This window comes from Pholcus phalangioides, unplaced genomic scaffold, assembly GCF_987345545.1.
Source record: "Pholcus phalangioides strain wild (caught in Gottingen) unplaced genomic scaffold, Ppha-v1.0 ptg000022l_1, whole genome shotgun sequence".
NCBI classification, from domain to species: Eukaryota; Metazoa; Arthropoda; class Arachnida; order Araneae; family Pholcidae; genus Pholcus; species Pholcus phalangioides.
In genome coordinates this window covers 40,292,367-40,306,445 of record NW_028301615.1, presented here as the reverse complement: position 1 = coordinate 40,306,445, position 14,079 = coordinate 40,292,367, and the positions used below count along the sequence as shown (strand labels likewise).

At 35.0% G+C, this 14,079-nt stretch overlaps 1 protein-coding gene across 5 annotated transcripts in view; it reads left to right on the top strand.

The window, feature by feature from the left end:
- Window positions 1-14,079, top strand: part of ctrip (E3 ubiquitin-protein ligase ctrip) — a 220,630-nt gene that overhangs the window by 160,524 nt on the left and 46,027 nt on the right. For all 5 annotated transcript variants that reach the window (XM_089249354.1, XM_089249352.1, XM_089249353.1 and 2 more), the window contains one exon: window positions 13,149-13,340. In XM_089249354.1, coding sequence (XP_089105480.1) covers window positions 13,149-13,340 — 192 coding nt within the window. The remainder of the gene's footprint in view (window positions 1-13,148; window positions 13,341-14,079) is intronic.

The following is a 14,079-nucleotide window of genomic DNA, read 5'->3' as shown; positions in this document are numbered from 1 at the left end:
ATTAGGCAGGGTGCACACTGAAGTAATACAACAGCGAAACAGAGAATCGACATGGATTGATTAAAAATATGAAATTAATGTTTTTAACCAATCCTATATTGATTTTGTTTGCATCATAATTTTTGTCATAAATTTTATTGCTTGTCATATTGGTCCAGTGTGCACCTTGCCTTTATACTGTTATTTTTTTTTAAATAAGCTCTTTTAAAATGCCAGCCTATTATCATGAATGGACCATAGAGAAGTGTGTGCAAAAAAATATGGAAGGAAATTAAACTTTGTGGAAGTGCAAATTTAACGATGGTCAAAAAGACTGAGTAACCAAATAGAGCGTGAAGTTGAACTCGCTTATAATGAACAGATATTGAAAATTTTCACATATCACAAAGTTGTTCCATGTTGCGTGAATTTTTTATTCTTCATTGATGTTATTTTTATTGTTTATAACGAACACAGATTTCAGCGAAATACACATGGAGTTGTTAGTAATTTTTTTGGTAACCTTATCAGATCTCTAAATATTTATTTTTCTGCAACTGATGTCTCGTTTTTTCTTTAGAAGATATTCTAGTAGGACTGTTTTGAATACTGTAAAATCCTATTTTGCTGCTTTTGTTTTCTACTTATCTCAGTTAAATCCTATTTTCTTTGCTATGAACTTCATTAAAAAGTTAGAAATGATTAAGGTTATTTCTTCCTAAAAAATTCTCTAACGTCCAAATGACCTTTAGTGTACAGTTGCCATTCTCGAACTAGATTTAGACATTGGTTCTGATGATTTCATCGTTTGCAAATTAATTTTGAAAATGTCCAAGTGCAAAACTCTACTTTTCAAACATGATAGCTATACAGTTAGTTGAAAGCCGAAAATATAAAAAATATCAAAATAGTTTGAGATTACTCAAAGTTCATTATTGTCTCTTTGAATGGTTCAAAAAATATGAGAAAAAAATTTTGGTGTCCATGCTCTTACTAAAAGAAAAAGCATTATATACACATTTTGCATGCTTATTTAGCAAAAATGATCGTTTAATGATTTGATTGTGAAATGTTTAAATCATTAAATGATTAAAAGTTCACAAATATCAAGGAAAAAAAGACATTTTTGTTTTATTCAATTATGGTCAATTGGTTTTAATTAAAATATTGTATCATCGATGTAAAAATTTTTATTTTGCTTGAACACTTCAGTTGCTAAGCTGGTACAAATGTATCAAATATAGTTCAATTTTCAAAAACTCTGTCTCGAAGGCCAAGCCCAGTGATAGTAAAAAAAGCAAAAAAAAAAACCATGTAAATTTCCTGTGTAAATAAGACTTTTGTTTGGAGGTGAAAGAAAGTGATAAGTAAAAATTATTAGCATTATAGTCATTGTGTTGATGGATCTTGTCATTCATAGGCAGGTACTATGATTGACAGAGGGTCTATGGCTTGTTCAGCATGGCAAAATGTCTGTCAACAAGCAATTCAAAGTTGCTTCAAGAAAGCTGCAAGTTTGGACCAGTCATCTCAGTTATGAAAGATCAGATCTGGTGATTCTCACTTGAATTTCAATGATTCTCAGAAAAATGTTGAAGATGAAATTGCGAAACATTGGGGCATTACTAAAAAGCACTTGAATCTAGAAATTTTATTTCCCAATTTGATTGAAATAAACAAAGTTTACTAACAAACTTGCAGCACTTTGACTGATAACAAAGTTATTGGTGAATGTATGGCCAACTCAGGTGACGAAAATACAGCAGAAAATGCTCCAGAGGAATTAGAAAAAGTAAATGAGAAATACTGAACTGTTGCTGTAAAAATGCTGCATCATTTTCTGGAGGAAACTGAGAAAATAGGGCTCAAAATACTATTAGCTGTTGCTAGTATAAATGAAATTGTGAAGGCTTTCAAAGAGCAAAGAGTGTGTATCGATCTAAGCATACGGATTATTTTAAATATGGTATTGTAAATAAAATAATTTAACCAAAAAATAATAAATCGAATGTATTTTAGTGCATTAGCATACTGTGATTGAACATTGATTGTGACCCCAATAATTTCATTAGTATGTAGTAAAATATAGTACAGTATTTTTCAGTTTTTATCAAATTTTTTGCCATTCTTGGCATGTTTTTTCTTTTTTTCATTAAAAACCATTTCTAGAAAACCATATCTCAAATTTTTTTCCAGATTTCATTGTTAGTGGGTCTGGCTGTATTGGAGAGTAATTTTTTAAAATTACACCTGAAAATTGTTTACAGTATCGGAGGGTATTGATACATATTATCTCTAAATCTACCTCAAAATTACTCAGTTTCATAAAAGAAACTTTGTAGTAAACCTGAAAATTTAGGGGGGGGGGAGCACAGTTAAGAAGATGGTCCCACGATGGATTGAAATGAGGATGACGATCAAAATTGGTCTATTGCTAGTTTACACATTGTCTGCTAGACTTTGCTTTTGTTCTAGTTTTAAAAAGAAATGTCAATTTGTTAATACATACAATTTGTGTTTTTGAAGATATTTTTGTGGGACAGGTTCTGATTCATATGTAGTAGCTGCTGTTAATTTTTGTTGCAATAATTAATGCATAATAAGTGGAGCATCGATTATCCGAATACCGATCAACTGAAACATCAGGTAACTGAAAGCATTCCAGTCTGCAAATTTAAATTTACGTGAAATGTAAAAGTTCCGATGGTGCTTTCCCTCTCTTCCCCCCCCCCTCCCCTGCCAATTGGCCTACGTGTCTAACCTCGCATCATTGCTTGTGACAGACCGTGCTGTTTTTGTACTGTTCACAATGGTGAATAAACGTAAAAGCGTTCTCAGTGTAACGTGTAGTCGTTACTTCTTGGATTCCAATTTTATCTTTCCGAAAATAATTCCGTCTGTCAGATTACAATAATGATATGACAACTATTTCATTTACTTGAAACTTTTATTACAGCGTTAATCTAAAGATTAACGCTGTTATCTTGAGATTATAATTATCTAAATATATAATATCGATAATATAGATAATAATATAGATATATATAGATAATTATCTAAAGATTAACGCTGTAACAAACATTTTAAGCCTGCACAACATGCATCGGTAAATTCCCTTTTGAGTTTTAGCTTTAATATATCACAGATTCAAAATGCTCTCACCCGATCAGTCCATCGATTACACCCTTTTGGGATGTCGCAAGAACACGAACAGTTCACTTCTTGATTGATCTCCTAGAGAAAGGGAAGCTCCATAGCAACAGCATCACGCATCCGAAGAGACGACGAATATCCCGTCACAGATGAGAGCCGACATTTCGTAGAGACTTCAACAGAGGCTGAGAGTGATTTTTGACTAGAAGATGAAGACGATGATCAACGGATTGAATGGTGCCGAGGTACCCTGCTAGATCATCAACTCATGGCTTCCGGAACGAGGCGGGGTGAAATGAAATGTAACTATCAACGTCCAAGGACCAACGTGTCTGTTCATTGCACACTACAGGCATATAAGGGAAAATTCCCCATATCACATTACCGGAACCAATCCATATCGAGATTTGGCGGCGCTAGAATCAACGTAACACTTGAAAAATGTACATATTTGCATGAACTAAAAATAATATAGAACTATGGTATTCGGCATCTGACAGTGCAAAAGATCCTAAACATGATCTCGCCGATCGACTGCACATGATCTCGCCGATCGACTGCACATGATCTCGCCGATCGATCCCAGAATCAATGTAAAAGGCAATATAAAAATGACTAGAAAAGGACCATTTCTGGCGGGGTGTAAATGGTAATGTTACAAGTGTTTGCGATAAACTTAAAATAATAGACGAGTTGAATGGTGCTAGTGGATACTTAGATCAGTCATATGGAATTGAAAATGCAACAATTTCGGACATTAAAAAAGGACAGTGATACCATTACTAAATTTGCAAATATATGTGACTGTGAAGATGGGAGCTTACACAGAAAAACAATGAATAACCACACTGCAGTTTAGACATGGTTCATGCAGATATGTAGCCAAGGACAACCAATAAGTGGCCCTTTGATTTGTGATGAAATGAACAAGAAACTACGGGGGTAACGCTGGTTTTAAATTGACTGCCGGCTGGCTTATGTGTTTCAAATCTAGGCATGGAATTAAGGAATTGAACATTCAGGGTGAAAAACTGTTGGCTGATACTGAAGCAGCTGAACATTTCAGTCTCTTAAAAACCATGATTGATAAGGAGGGATACAAAAAACCAGTGTCTACAATGCATATGAAACTAGTTTATACTAAAAGAAAATGCCAATATTAATCCCTAGTTTCTAAGAATGAAATGTCAGCACCTGGTTTTAAGGCAAGCGATTCATGCATCATTGCTATGGTATGCGGAAATGTTGCTGGAATGCACAGGCGGGGTTGTAAATATAAAAGTGGCAATTTTCCCCCCCCCCCCCTGAAAAATATAGTATTGGTTCGTTATTAGGCAAAAAATGTTTATTCTTACTACATTTTCTATTCTTGGAGTACATTCTGATGGTACATCTTCAAAAAGTGTAAGATGTATGTTTTTTTGTTTTTTTTTTAAATCGCATAAAAGTCGCCTGAATATGACTTTTCTTTCATATTAGGTATCTTAGTTACTGAAAATTATATACAGTATCAAAATGTCTCATTCTTACTGCATTTTATAACTTTGCGTTACATTCTGATACTCTACCTTAAGAAAATTCATGAATGAGGATTGCATCTCACATACACTGCTGAAAACAATTAGGGAAGCACATGGTTTTAACAAAATTACGCAAAGATGTATACCGATAAGTAACATAAAATGAATCATCCATAATTTAAAGCCTAGCAGGGAACGGAAGAAGAAAACTTCATATGCAAATCAAAGTTCATGGCGTGAAAAACCAGAAAAAGGAGATAAGGGCAGAAATCGGGATGTTGCAGAAACGTCTGTTTTACTGCCGTAACTGTGAAATTCAATTGCGCAGTATTTATTTTTTTATTTTTTTTTGAGACAAGGTGACTTGAGGATGTGTCAACAACGTGATTTACCGGAATCCATGGCATGGCGTGTTATAGGCAGACTGGAATCCGGGCAAACACAACGTAGTGTCGCGGACGCTGTTGGAGTCGCCAGAAGTGTTGTTGCAAGGCTGTGGAATCGATTCCAAGAAACACGAAATGTTAGACGTCGACCAGGGCAAGGTCGGTCACGCGCCACTACAGCAACTGATGACCGTTATATATGGTTAACAGCCCGTCGAAACAGAACAGAGACTGCTACGCAGCTGCAAAGACGGTTGCTCTTGGCAACAGGACGAAGGGTGTCCAGCCAAACAGTACGTAATCGGCTTCATGAGGGAGGGCTCTATGCACGTAGGCCAATGGTCTGCATTCCGTTGACCCCACGCCACCGTGCGGCCTGAAGAAGATGGGCTGCTGAACATCGAGATTGGGAGCAACATGATTGGAGCCAAGTGCTGTTTACAGTCGAGTCCCGATTCAATCTGGAGTGTGACACCCGACGTGTTCTGGTATGGAGGGACAGGGGCACTCGAAATAACTCAGCATTCGTTCGTGAAAGGTCGCAATACAGACGAGCTGGTTGGATGGTATGGGGTGGAATCAGCATAGGCGGACGTACGGACCTGCATATCATTCGGAATGACACTTTGACTGCCCGAAGGTATGCAGACGAGATACTGTGACCTCATGTCATCCCTTACGCTGGAGCCATTGGAGATTCCTCTGTTTTCCAGGATGATAATGCCCGACCGCATAGAGCTCGTCTGGTGGAGAACATGCTTGAAGCTGAAGTCGTCATGCTTGACGACGCATCGCTGCGTGACCAAGGCCGCCTGTTACTGTCCGAGACTTGCAGATTGCACTTCTTGAGGAGTGGAACAGTATTCCCCAAAGTCTGATCGATAACCTCATTGCATTCATGGCAAACAGGTGTGCAGCAGTCTTAGCTGTTCGAGGAGACCACACGCCGTATTAAAACTCATGCATCATGTCTAAACAGTACTTTTTTTTATCATTTACATGTAACCAAATTGTTGCCCTAAATCATCTTTTCATGTTTTTTCCATATTTTCAAAGAATTAAAGCTTAATTCCAAATTTTTTAACGTCTTTTTTCTGTATTGCGCATTGATACGTGTGTACTATCCATTTTATGCCAATACGTGGCTGTCTCGCACGGTTTTCTTCACTTTTTTGCTTGCTCCCCTAATTGTTTTGAGCAGTGTATATGGTGGTGTATTATCTCGCAGGCTTTTTTCCCCTTCACAAAGAAGCAGCAATAGTAGCGACTTCACTGACATGCCAAGGGCAGGTGCTCTTATTATGCAAAAAGAGAAGACCAGCTGCTCCTGAAGGACAAATACCAGTGTACTAGTAGTTACATTAACTCACATTTTCTCACAACTTCACATTACATTAACTTTCCATAGGAAGCAGCACATCTTGTACTGCATATTACTACCAGGCTTAATATTGAAGCCTGAAATTGGCTTATTTATTCTTAAATGCCTGAAATTGTCGAGTTCGTGAAGTGTCGCTGTCCAAATAATTTTTATTAAGAAATTCCTTGGAATATGGGCTGGGTCACCGTTTGGTTGGGATTTACAGTAGTAACGGCAGTATTCACAACACAGTTTAAACTACATTCACAGGTTAAACGATTAGCAATTGACACGGATTGGTTAAAATCCTCAATTTAATCAATCCGTTTCGATCTTCAATCCTTTTCGATAACATCATTTGTCCTCCCTGCAATTTTATTTCTTGGGGCTACAAATGGAATTAGCTTGAGGCCCCCTCCCCAGGATTCTGCACCCAGGCTTCCAACAACGTATAAAATAGGGTCAAACTATATTGTTCTGCAGATGAGCAGCAATTCACAAATAACCTTCCATCGCTGTTTCTAGCTATTTTTTTATGAACAGTTGGCTCCTTTGATTTGTGTTCCTTACATTATTTTTTAAATTGCATCGATTTCCCAAGACTGGCTGTACTTGACATTTGTATATCTTTTAGACCAGGGTTGGTAAAACAACCAGGTTTTTTTGGTTTAAACCGGTTTTTTTGTTTTAAATAGTATTAACATTCAAAACAATGAAAGTTCTGAAAAATCATTCAAACTTCTAATAATTACAAGATATACAGAAGACTGGATGTTGTGAAGATATTTAGTATTTGAGATGTTCATTTTTTAAGGAAGGAAAAAACTCATCTCTGCCTCTACCGGGAGTCGAACCCGGGTCCCTCGATTGCCGTATGAGTGCTCTGACCACTAAGCTACAGAGGAGATAGAGATTTTCCTTCGCTAGAGCGTATATATGCCGACAAGTGCTCTGACCACTAAGCTACAGAGGAGATAGATTTTCCTTCGCTAGAACGTATATATGCCGTATAGAGGCAGAGATGAGTTTTTTCCTTCCTTAAAAAATGAACATCTCAAATACTAAATATCTTCACAACATCCAGTCTTCTGTATATCTTGTATTAACAAGTGGAGAGCGACATTCATGTTATTCTAATAATTAACTAAAATGAAATGGTTATTAATGTAATTAACACTATTCCCATACTTAATCAATAAATATTTTACATTTTAAGAAAAACCAACTTTTGCAATTTAATTATTTTTTGTTCAACTCAATGGATTACTGTGTGTTTGAAAATTCTTTCAATGTTACTATTAATCATATAGTATATAAAGGTTTTTCTCCAGTTACTTTCAGTATGCTTAATTAGGAAGCTATTTTGAAAAAAGTAATAAAAATTAAGTGAATATAATGCATTTAATGAAGCATAAATAATGCAGATTAATTACCAATGATTTACGATATACAGGGTGATTATAACTAAGGTTCTGATTTCAAAACACTGTAAAAAAAGAATGATTGTCAAAATGACTTGAAAATTGACATGAATATTCCTGAAAAAATGCAATTTTATTTGGTAAAGGGGAAAAAATACTTAAAAATGTAAAATTAATGACATCATCGAACATGTGGGAAATTTGCTCGCAGAATGGAAACGATAGCCAGTCATGGCAAAATGATACCTTAATTATAGCATTGCATGATTTCATAATTCATGGAAACATCACAAAAAACGAAGTAATTGAACAAATAACTACCACTTACTTAAGAAATGTTAAATATGTTGTCGAACCTGAGGTTGAAAGCACAAAAATTGTTGTTCAACAACGGAATCGGAGTATGCCATGGTCATGATGTAGATGTGCTTGCAATTCAGCTTTATTAAACCAAATGCCCCCCCCCCCCACCCGTTAATATTCCTGAGGAACTCTAACATATAGGGAATGTGCTGGAGATTGCAATTCAAAGTTTGCAATCTGACCACTGTTTATGACACCCACAGCCAGAAGATGCAAGGGTTAAGGTGCATCCTGTCAAAATGGGTCTTCAGCAGCTGCTTTGCTGGTATTGCAATGTGCATCTTGATAGAAATTCTATCCACACACTGATGCTGTGGAAGTGCTGAAATGATGTGGTTGCACAAAATAGATTATACTGCTGGCCAAGTACAGCATCATCTACTTTTACATTTTGCACTTTTTTCTTTTGCGAAAGAAACTTCCATTGCTTCAGGAGTATCCATGAAAATTTTCAAGTGATTCTGATCAGTATTTATTGTATAGTTTTGGAGAATCAAAATTCAAATTATAATCTCCTTGTATATAGCTGATAATTTTTCATAAATCTGTTATTATTATTCAGTGGAACCCTGATTAACTGGGCTTAACAGTGTGAAAGTATAAAAAAAACTACTATTGAATATTAAGACTGGGAGATATACAGTAGGAGACGTGCTACTTCTTATGGGAAAGAAAATGAAATGTGAGGTAATGTAACTACTAGTACACTGGTCTTTGTCCTTTAAGGACAGCTGATGTCTTTATTGGATTATAGGACCACCTGCCCCTAGCATGATGGTGTCACTACTGTTGCTGCTTCTTTGTGAAGGGAAAAAGAAACCCTGTGAGATAATACACCACTACATTTAGATGTGTGGTGCAATCCTTATTCATGAATTTGCTAAAGATGGAGCATCGGAATGTAGCCAAAGGGTAGAAAATGTTGTAAGAATGAGAAATTTTGGCTTTTGTATATAACTTTAAATAACTAAGATACTTCATATGAAAAATATATATATATATATTCTGGCCACTTTTATGAGACTTTTTGAAAAAAAACCGCTTATAAAATCTTATGTCATTTAAAGATATACCATCAGAATGTACCCCAAGGATATAAAATGTGGTAAAAATGAAACATTTTGGCTAATGGTGAACCAATATATTTTTCAAGGAAAAAAATTATATTTAGGCAACTTTTATTTGATTTTTTAAAAAAAACCAAACTTGTTTTTTTAAAAAAACCACTTGGTTAAAACCAACCAACCCTGCTTTAGACTAATCTAACAGCAATGACTAATCTGTCTTCACCATCAGGAGTTGCTATCTGTAAATTTAGTGTTTATAATCATTGGAAAATGATGAAATTCTGGAAGAGTAACAATGAGAAAAGGGTCATGAAATAAGTAAAAAATAGGGAGTAAAAACATGTAATCTGAGGGAGTAAAGGAGTAAATTATATGTGTAATAACACATGGAATTTTTGTGAAAATTCAAAAGAAACACTCAAACTTGAAACACTTATCAATTCAAATGTGATATATATTAAAAGAAGCAAGATCAAACGTTCAAAAATGCTTGAAACTGAAGAGAACAAAAGCCCAACTTAGACTTGCATTAGCGGCAAAAACGAGAAAAATAATTACTTTACTAATGAGTGTTTCAAGCCTCTCCTGTAGTGATTTTTTTATATTAGTGATTACCAAGTTTACAATGTAAATCGAAAAACTCATTTTCACTGTTTTGTAATCTTGAATACCATACATATGTTAAAATGTCTCTCATTTGTTGATATTGTAGAGAATGTAAAAATATGAATGTAATAGAAATGTAAGTCTGTAAATTTTTTTATTAAAATAAAAATTGTAAATTTTTTTTCTCTAATTTTTTTTTTTAATATTAAAAATAATTTCTTGTAGAGGAAATCGCTCTGTATTTTGTTTCTGGGAGGGACCCCAGTTCTTTTGACCCGAGATAACACTGTTTTTAATGTAAAAAGTAATCCTGTTTATGCTACTGTATATATGTATATACAAATACAACGCCACAACAGGCAAACTGCCCAACGAGGTGGCTGACTTAAGAACATCATGGATCCCCGAGCCCCTACCTACTACTGCTACACCACACATGCACCCCCCCCCCAACGAATCGGTACATGCGGGAATGTGCGTGTACGTGTAGTGCAACCTGACGTAAAGTTTGTTTCTGTGTAATGCTTGTTATGTGTAGTGCTGTCATCTGCCCCCAGTTTTACTAACTATGAGTGAAGTGTTATGGTTGAATGATTTACCGTTGTAGGACTGTTGCTCTCTGTGGCAAGATCTCTTAACGGGGAGATCGGCTCGCATTTGCGCCTTGAAGTTGGAAACCACAGAAAACCAACTTCAGCGACCACCACTGTGAGGTTCGAACCCGGATCCTCGCATCACGAGTCCGGCACTAAAAATTGTATTTTATTTATTGCCAAAATTTTAAAGTATTACGAAAACATTGTTTTTGCTGCTACAAAAGTAATTTTTCCTGTTATAAAAATCATTTTCATTTTTCACCCCTGTTACTTGCTATTGCCCTTGCAACTTTTGGCTTTGGGGATACCCAAAAAATGTTATGTGCAGTGGTCGGATTGCAAACTTTGGTAAATTGAAATCGCATTCACATGATTACCATGACATAGGCCTACTTTGATCTGTTGTTAAACAAGCACTTTTGTTCCATCTCGCAGCCAGAACACTTTGGACAACATATTTAGCATTTCTTGTGTAAGTTGTAGTTTGTTTAAATGACTTTTGTGATGTTTCCATGAATTATGAAATCGTGCCATGCTGATTGCATTATCATTTTGCCTTGACTGTCTATCATATCTATTCTGCGAGCAAATTTTCCATGTGCTGGATGAGTACAGCATCGTCTATTTTATATTCTCAAGTATTTTTTTTCTTCACCATGCAAAATTCTATTGACTCAAGAGTATAGTGTCCTAATTAAACATATTGAAAGTAACTGGAGAAAACGTCTTTATTGCAAAGTTAATATTAAGAATTCTCAAACACATATTTACTTTACACATATATTACATAAGTTAAACCAGTGATTCCCAATATGAGCATTAACGCCCCTGGGGGGGTGGATGGAATGTTCCATGGGGGCAGTAGACGCTACGGGTATAACATAGGATTCCAGGGTTTAAGCTACGGTATTTTGTAAAAAATGTGAAAGAAGTGGTAGTCACTTTTGCAAAAATGCGTACAGGAGGTACAGAACGAATAGACATCCAACCATCAATCATTACATCAGCATTGTAGCATTTTGCTAAAGCTTTTCTCCCCATTTTGGCTTGTTTGCGAAAGGAATTGTTTTATCTAGCTTAAACTCTGTAGGATTCTATGGGTTAGATTGCGTTGAGGGGCAATGGGAGAAAAACATTTCTGAAGCGGGTGATTAGTCAAAAAGGTTAGGAAACTCAGTTAAGCTATAAATGATTGAATTGCAAAATTATCTATAATAATATAAATAATCTATAATAAATAATAAAATAATCTATAATAAATAATAAAATAATCTATAAATATTTCTTAGGCAAAAAAGTTGGTTTTTAATAAAAAACTTTTTTTGCCTGAGAAATATTTAGATTATTAATATATAACACAATTCCCATATTAATTAAACATTTTATTTAAATTAATTGTTAGAGGTTTGATTTTTCAAAAATTTTGTTTTTAATGTAAATGCCATTACCGGATTTAAATGGAATAAGTCCTTTTTTTTATACCAACCCTGTGCTCAGGCTATCATTAATCATAGGGAAGTCAACAAATCTACAGTGCTTTAAGGGAATAAAAAATTGCCAGTCACCTACAAAAACCAAAACAATTCGTGGATAGATACAAGCATTTTTATAGAATGGTATGCGACTGTATTTCTTCTTGAAGTCAGAAAGCATCAGCTTGTAACTGGAAATTCTGGAAATGTTTTGTTGACTGATAATGCCCCTCATGTTATCCCTCAAACTTTTCACTGTAAAGAGGAAATGGAAAGTTCAAAGCTGTCTTTTTGCCTCCCAACGTTACATTAGTCCTCCAACTGATGGACCAGGGAGTCATTGAAAGCTTCAAACATTATTGCATTTGAAGGCATTGCTGCATATAGTTCTGATCAGGGAAGAATATGAAAAAAACAAAGGAACTGTACAAAGAAATTGACTTGAAGAATGCTGTGTATATGGCAGCAGAAGCTTGGGCTACTGTCGAGGACACTACACTAGCAAAAAGCTTGGAATAAGCTCCTTTCATCAGATAGTCTATCACTGCACCTAAAGAGCCACCAAACAGCCAATTTGTATGAGAACTGGTTGGGCTGATGGAAGAATCTTCAGGATTTGAAGAGTGCTACCAGAAAAACATTCAAGACTGGTTCGAATGTCATGTCGATGACCCTGAGTATTCAAGTATTGGTGGATAATGAAATTGCCAGTGAAATCGACGACCAAGACTCTTGCAGCAACAACCATGCTGAAAAAAGATCATCCAGTGAGGAAGCTTTTTACTGCATTGAGATGGCTATGAAGTAGTTAGCAATTGGACATCATTTTTCTTGTTCTGTCTTTAAAACGTTTACAAGATTTGGCAGCGTAAAAAAAGTCTGCTCTTGAAACAAAAGAGAATTTTGGACTTTTTCTAAACTGTAGGCCTACTTTAATGGCTATTTTAAACTTGTCAAATCAAGCTCTGTGTCAGTTCTGTGTTGTTTGTAAGAAGTGTGATACAAAACGAATACAGGTTTGTGTTTAATATCACAGTTTCTCTGTTTCATATTGCTCCTATAACACTAATGTAATTTTTTCTGTGAATGATCAGTTATCCAAAAACCTCCTATCCCCTAATTGTTTCAGATAGTTGATACTCTACTGTAGCTTAAAAGTATTAGTTCATTTCATATTTTTTTATGTGTTGCATGAACTTGATGAACAGTATACTTTGCTTTCCAGCTTTTCAAAATGTCTACGTTTGATCCTGGAAGTCTAAGGACAGAGACTCTAGCAACTCTTGTTAGTAAATTAAATGCCTGCGTCTGTCAGCTGGAACAGTTTGCTGTAAAAGTACATGATTTACCTGGTGCCTCAAATGGTGGTAGTCGGGGAACAAGTGCTCTTAAGTTCTTCAACACTCATCAGTTAAAGGTCAGCATTCATTCCCCTTTTTATGCTTTTGCCTTCATAACATGATACAGTATTAAAAATGGGGAGTAAAAGCGCCAGATCTGTAAGGATTTTTTTTAAACAGCCAAGAACATGTGAAATTAATTTTACTAAATTTAAAAATATGATAAATTGACAAATTTCCCCTTTTTTTTTTTTTTTCATTATTTTGCCACAATATTGACATTTCATGCTCTCACATGGGCTAATCATAATGAGACAGACTAATTTAAGCTAATCTCAAATAATTTGACAGACAGCTTGTACATAGTGCTGTTGAAACATTTGCTAAGTTGCTGACCGCATGGGAGTGAAGGTTTTACCTTTTTCTGTTTCAGTGTTATTTCTGTTAGTCTGTTCAGCTAAATAGCTAATCGAAAAAAGTTTGAACATGATAAAATATTTTGTTATAACTTGAATCTGTTTTATTTCAAAATTTTTTTTTTTCTATATATATATATTTTTATACTATATATATAATTTTTTTTATTTGGATCTCTCCTTAAAGTGGCCTTACAAAATTCTGTTTCTTACTTGATATTGTATACGTGATTTTACATTTTGTTACTGTATTATGTAACTGCTACTTGGAGCCAGCTCTATAAAACCTAAATTTTTTTTATTTGCAATTTATTAGTAATAATTTTTATATAACTTTTAATGTTAGATTTTATTAAATTAATAATTGCCAATCTGGATTTTATTAAAATAATTTTTTCAA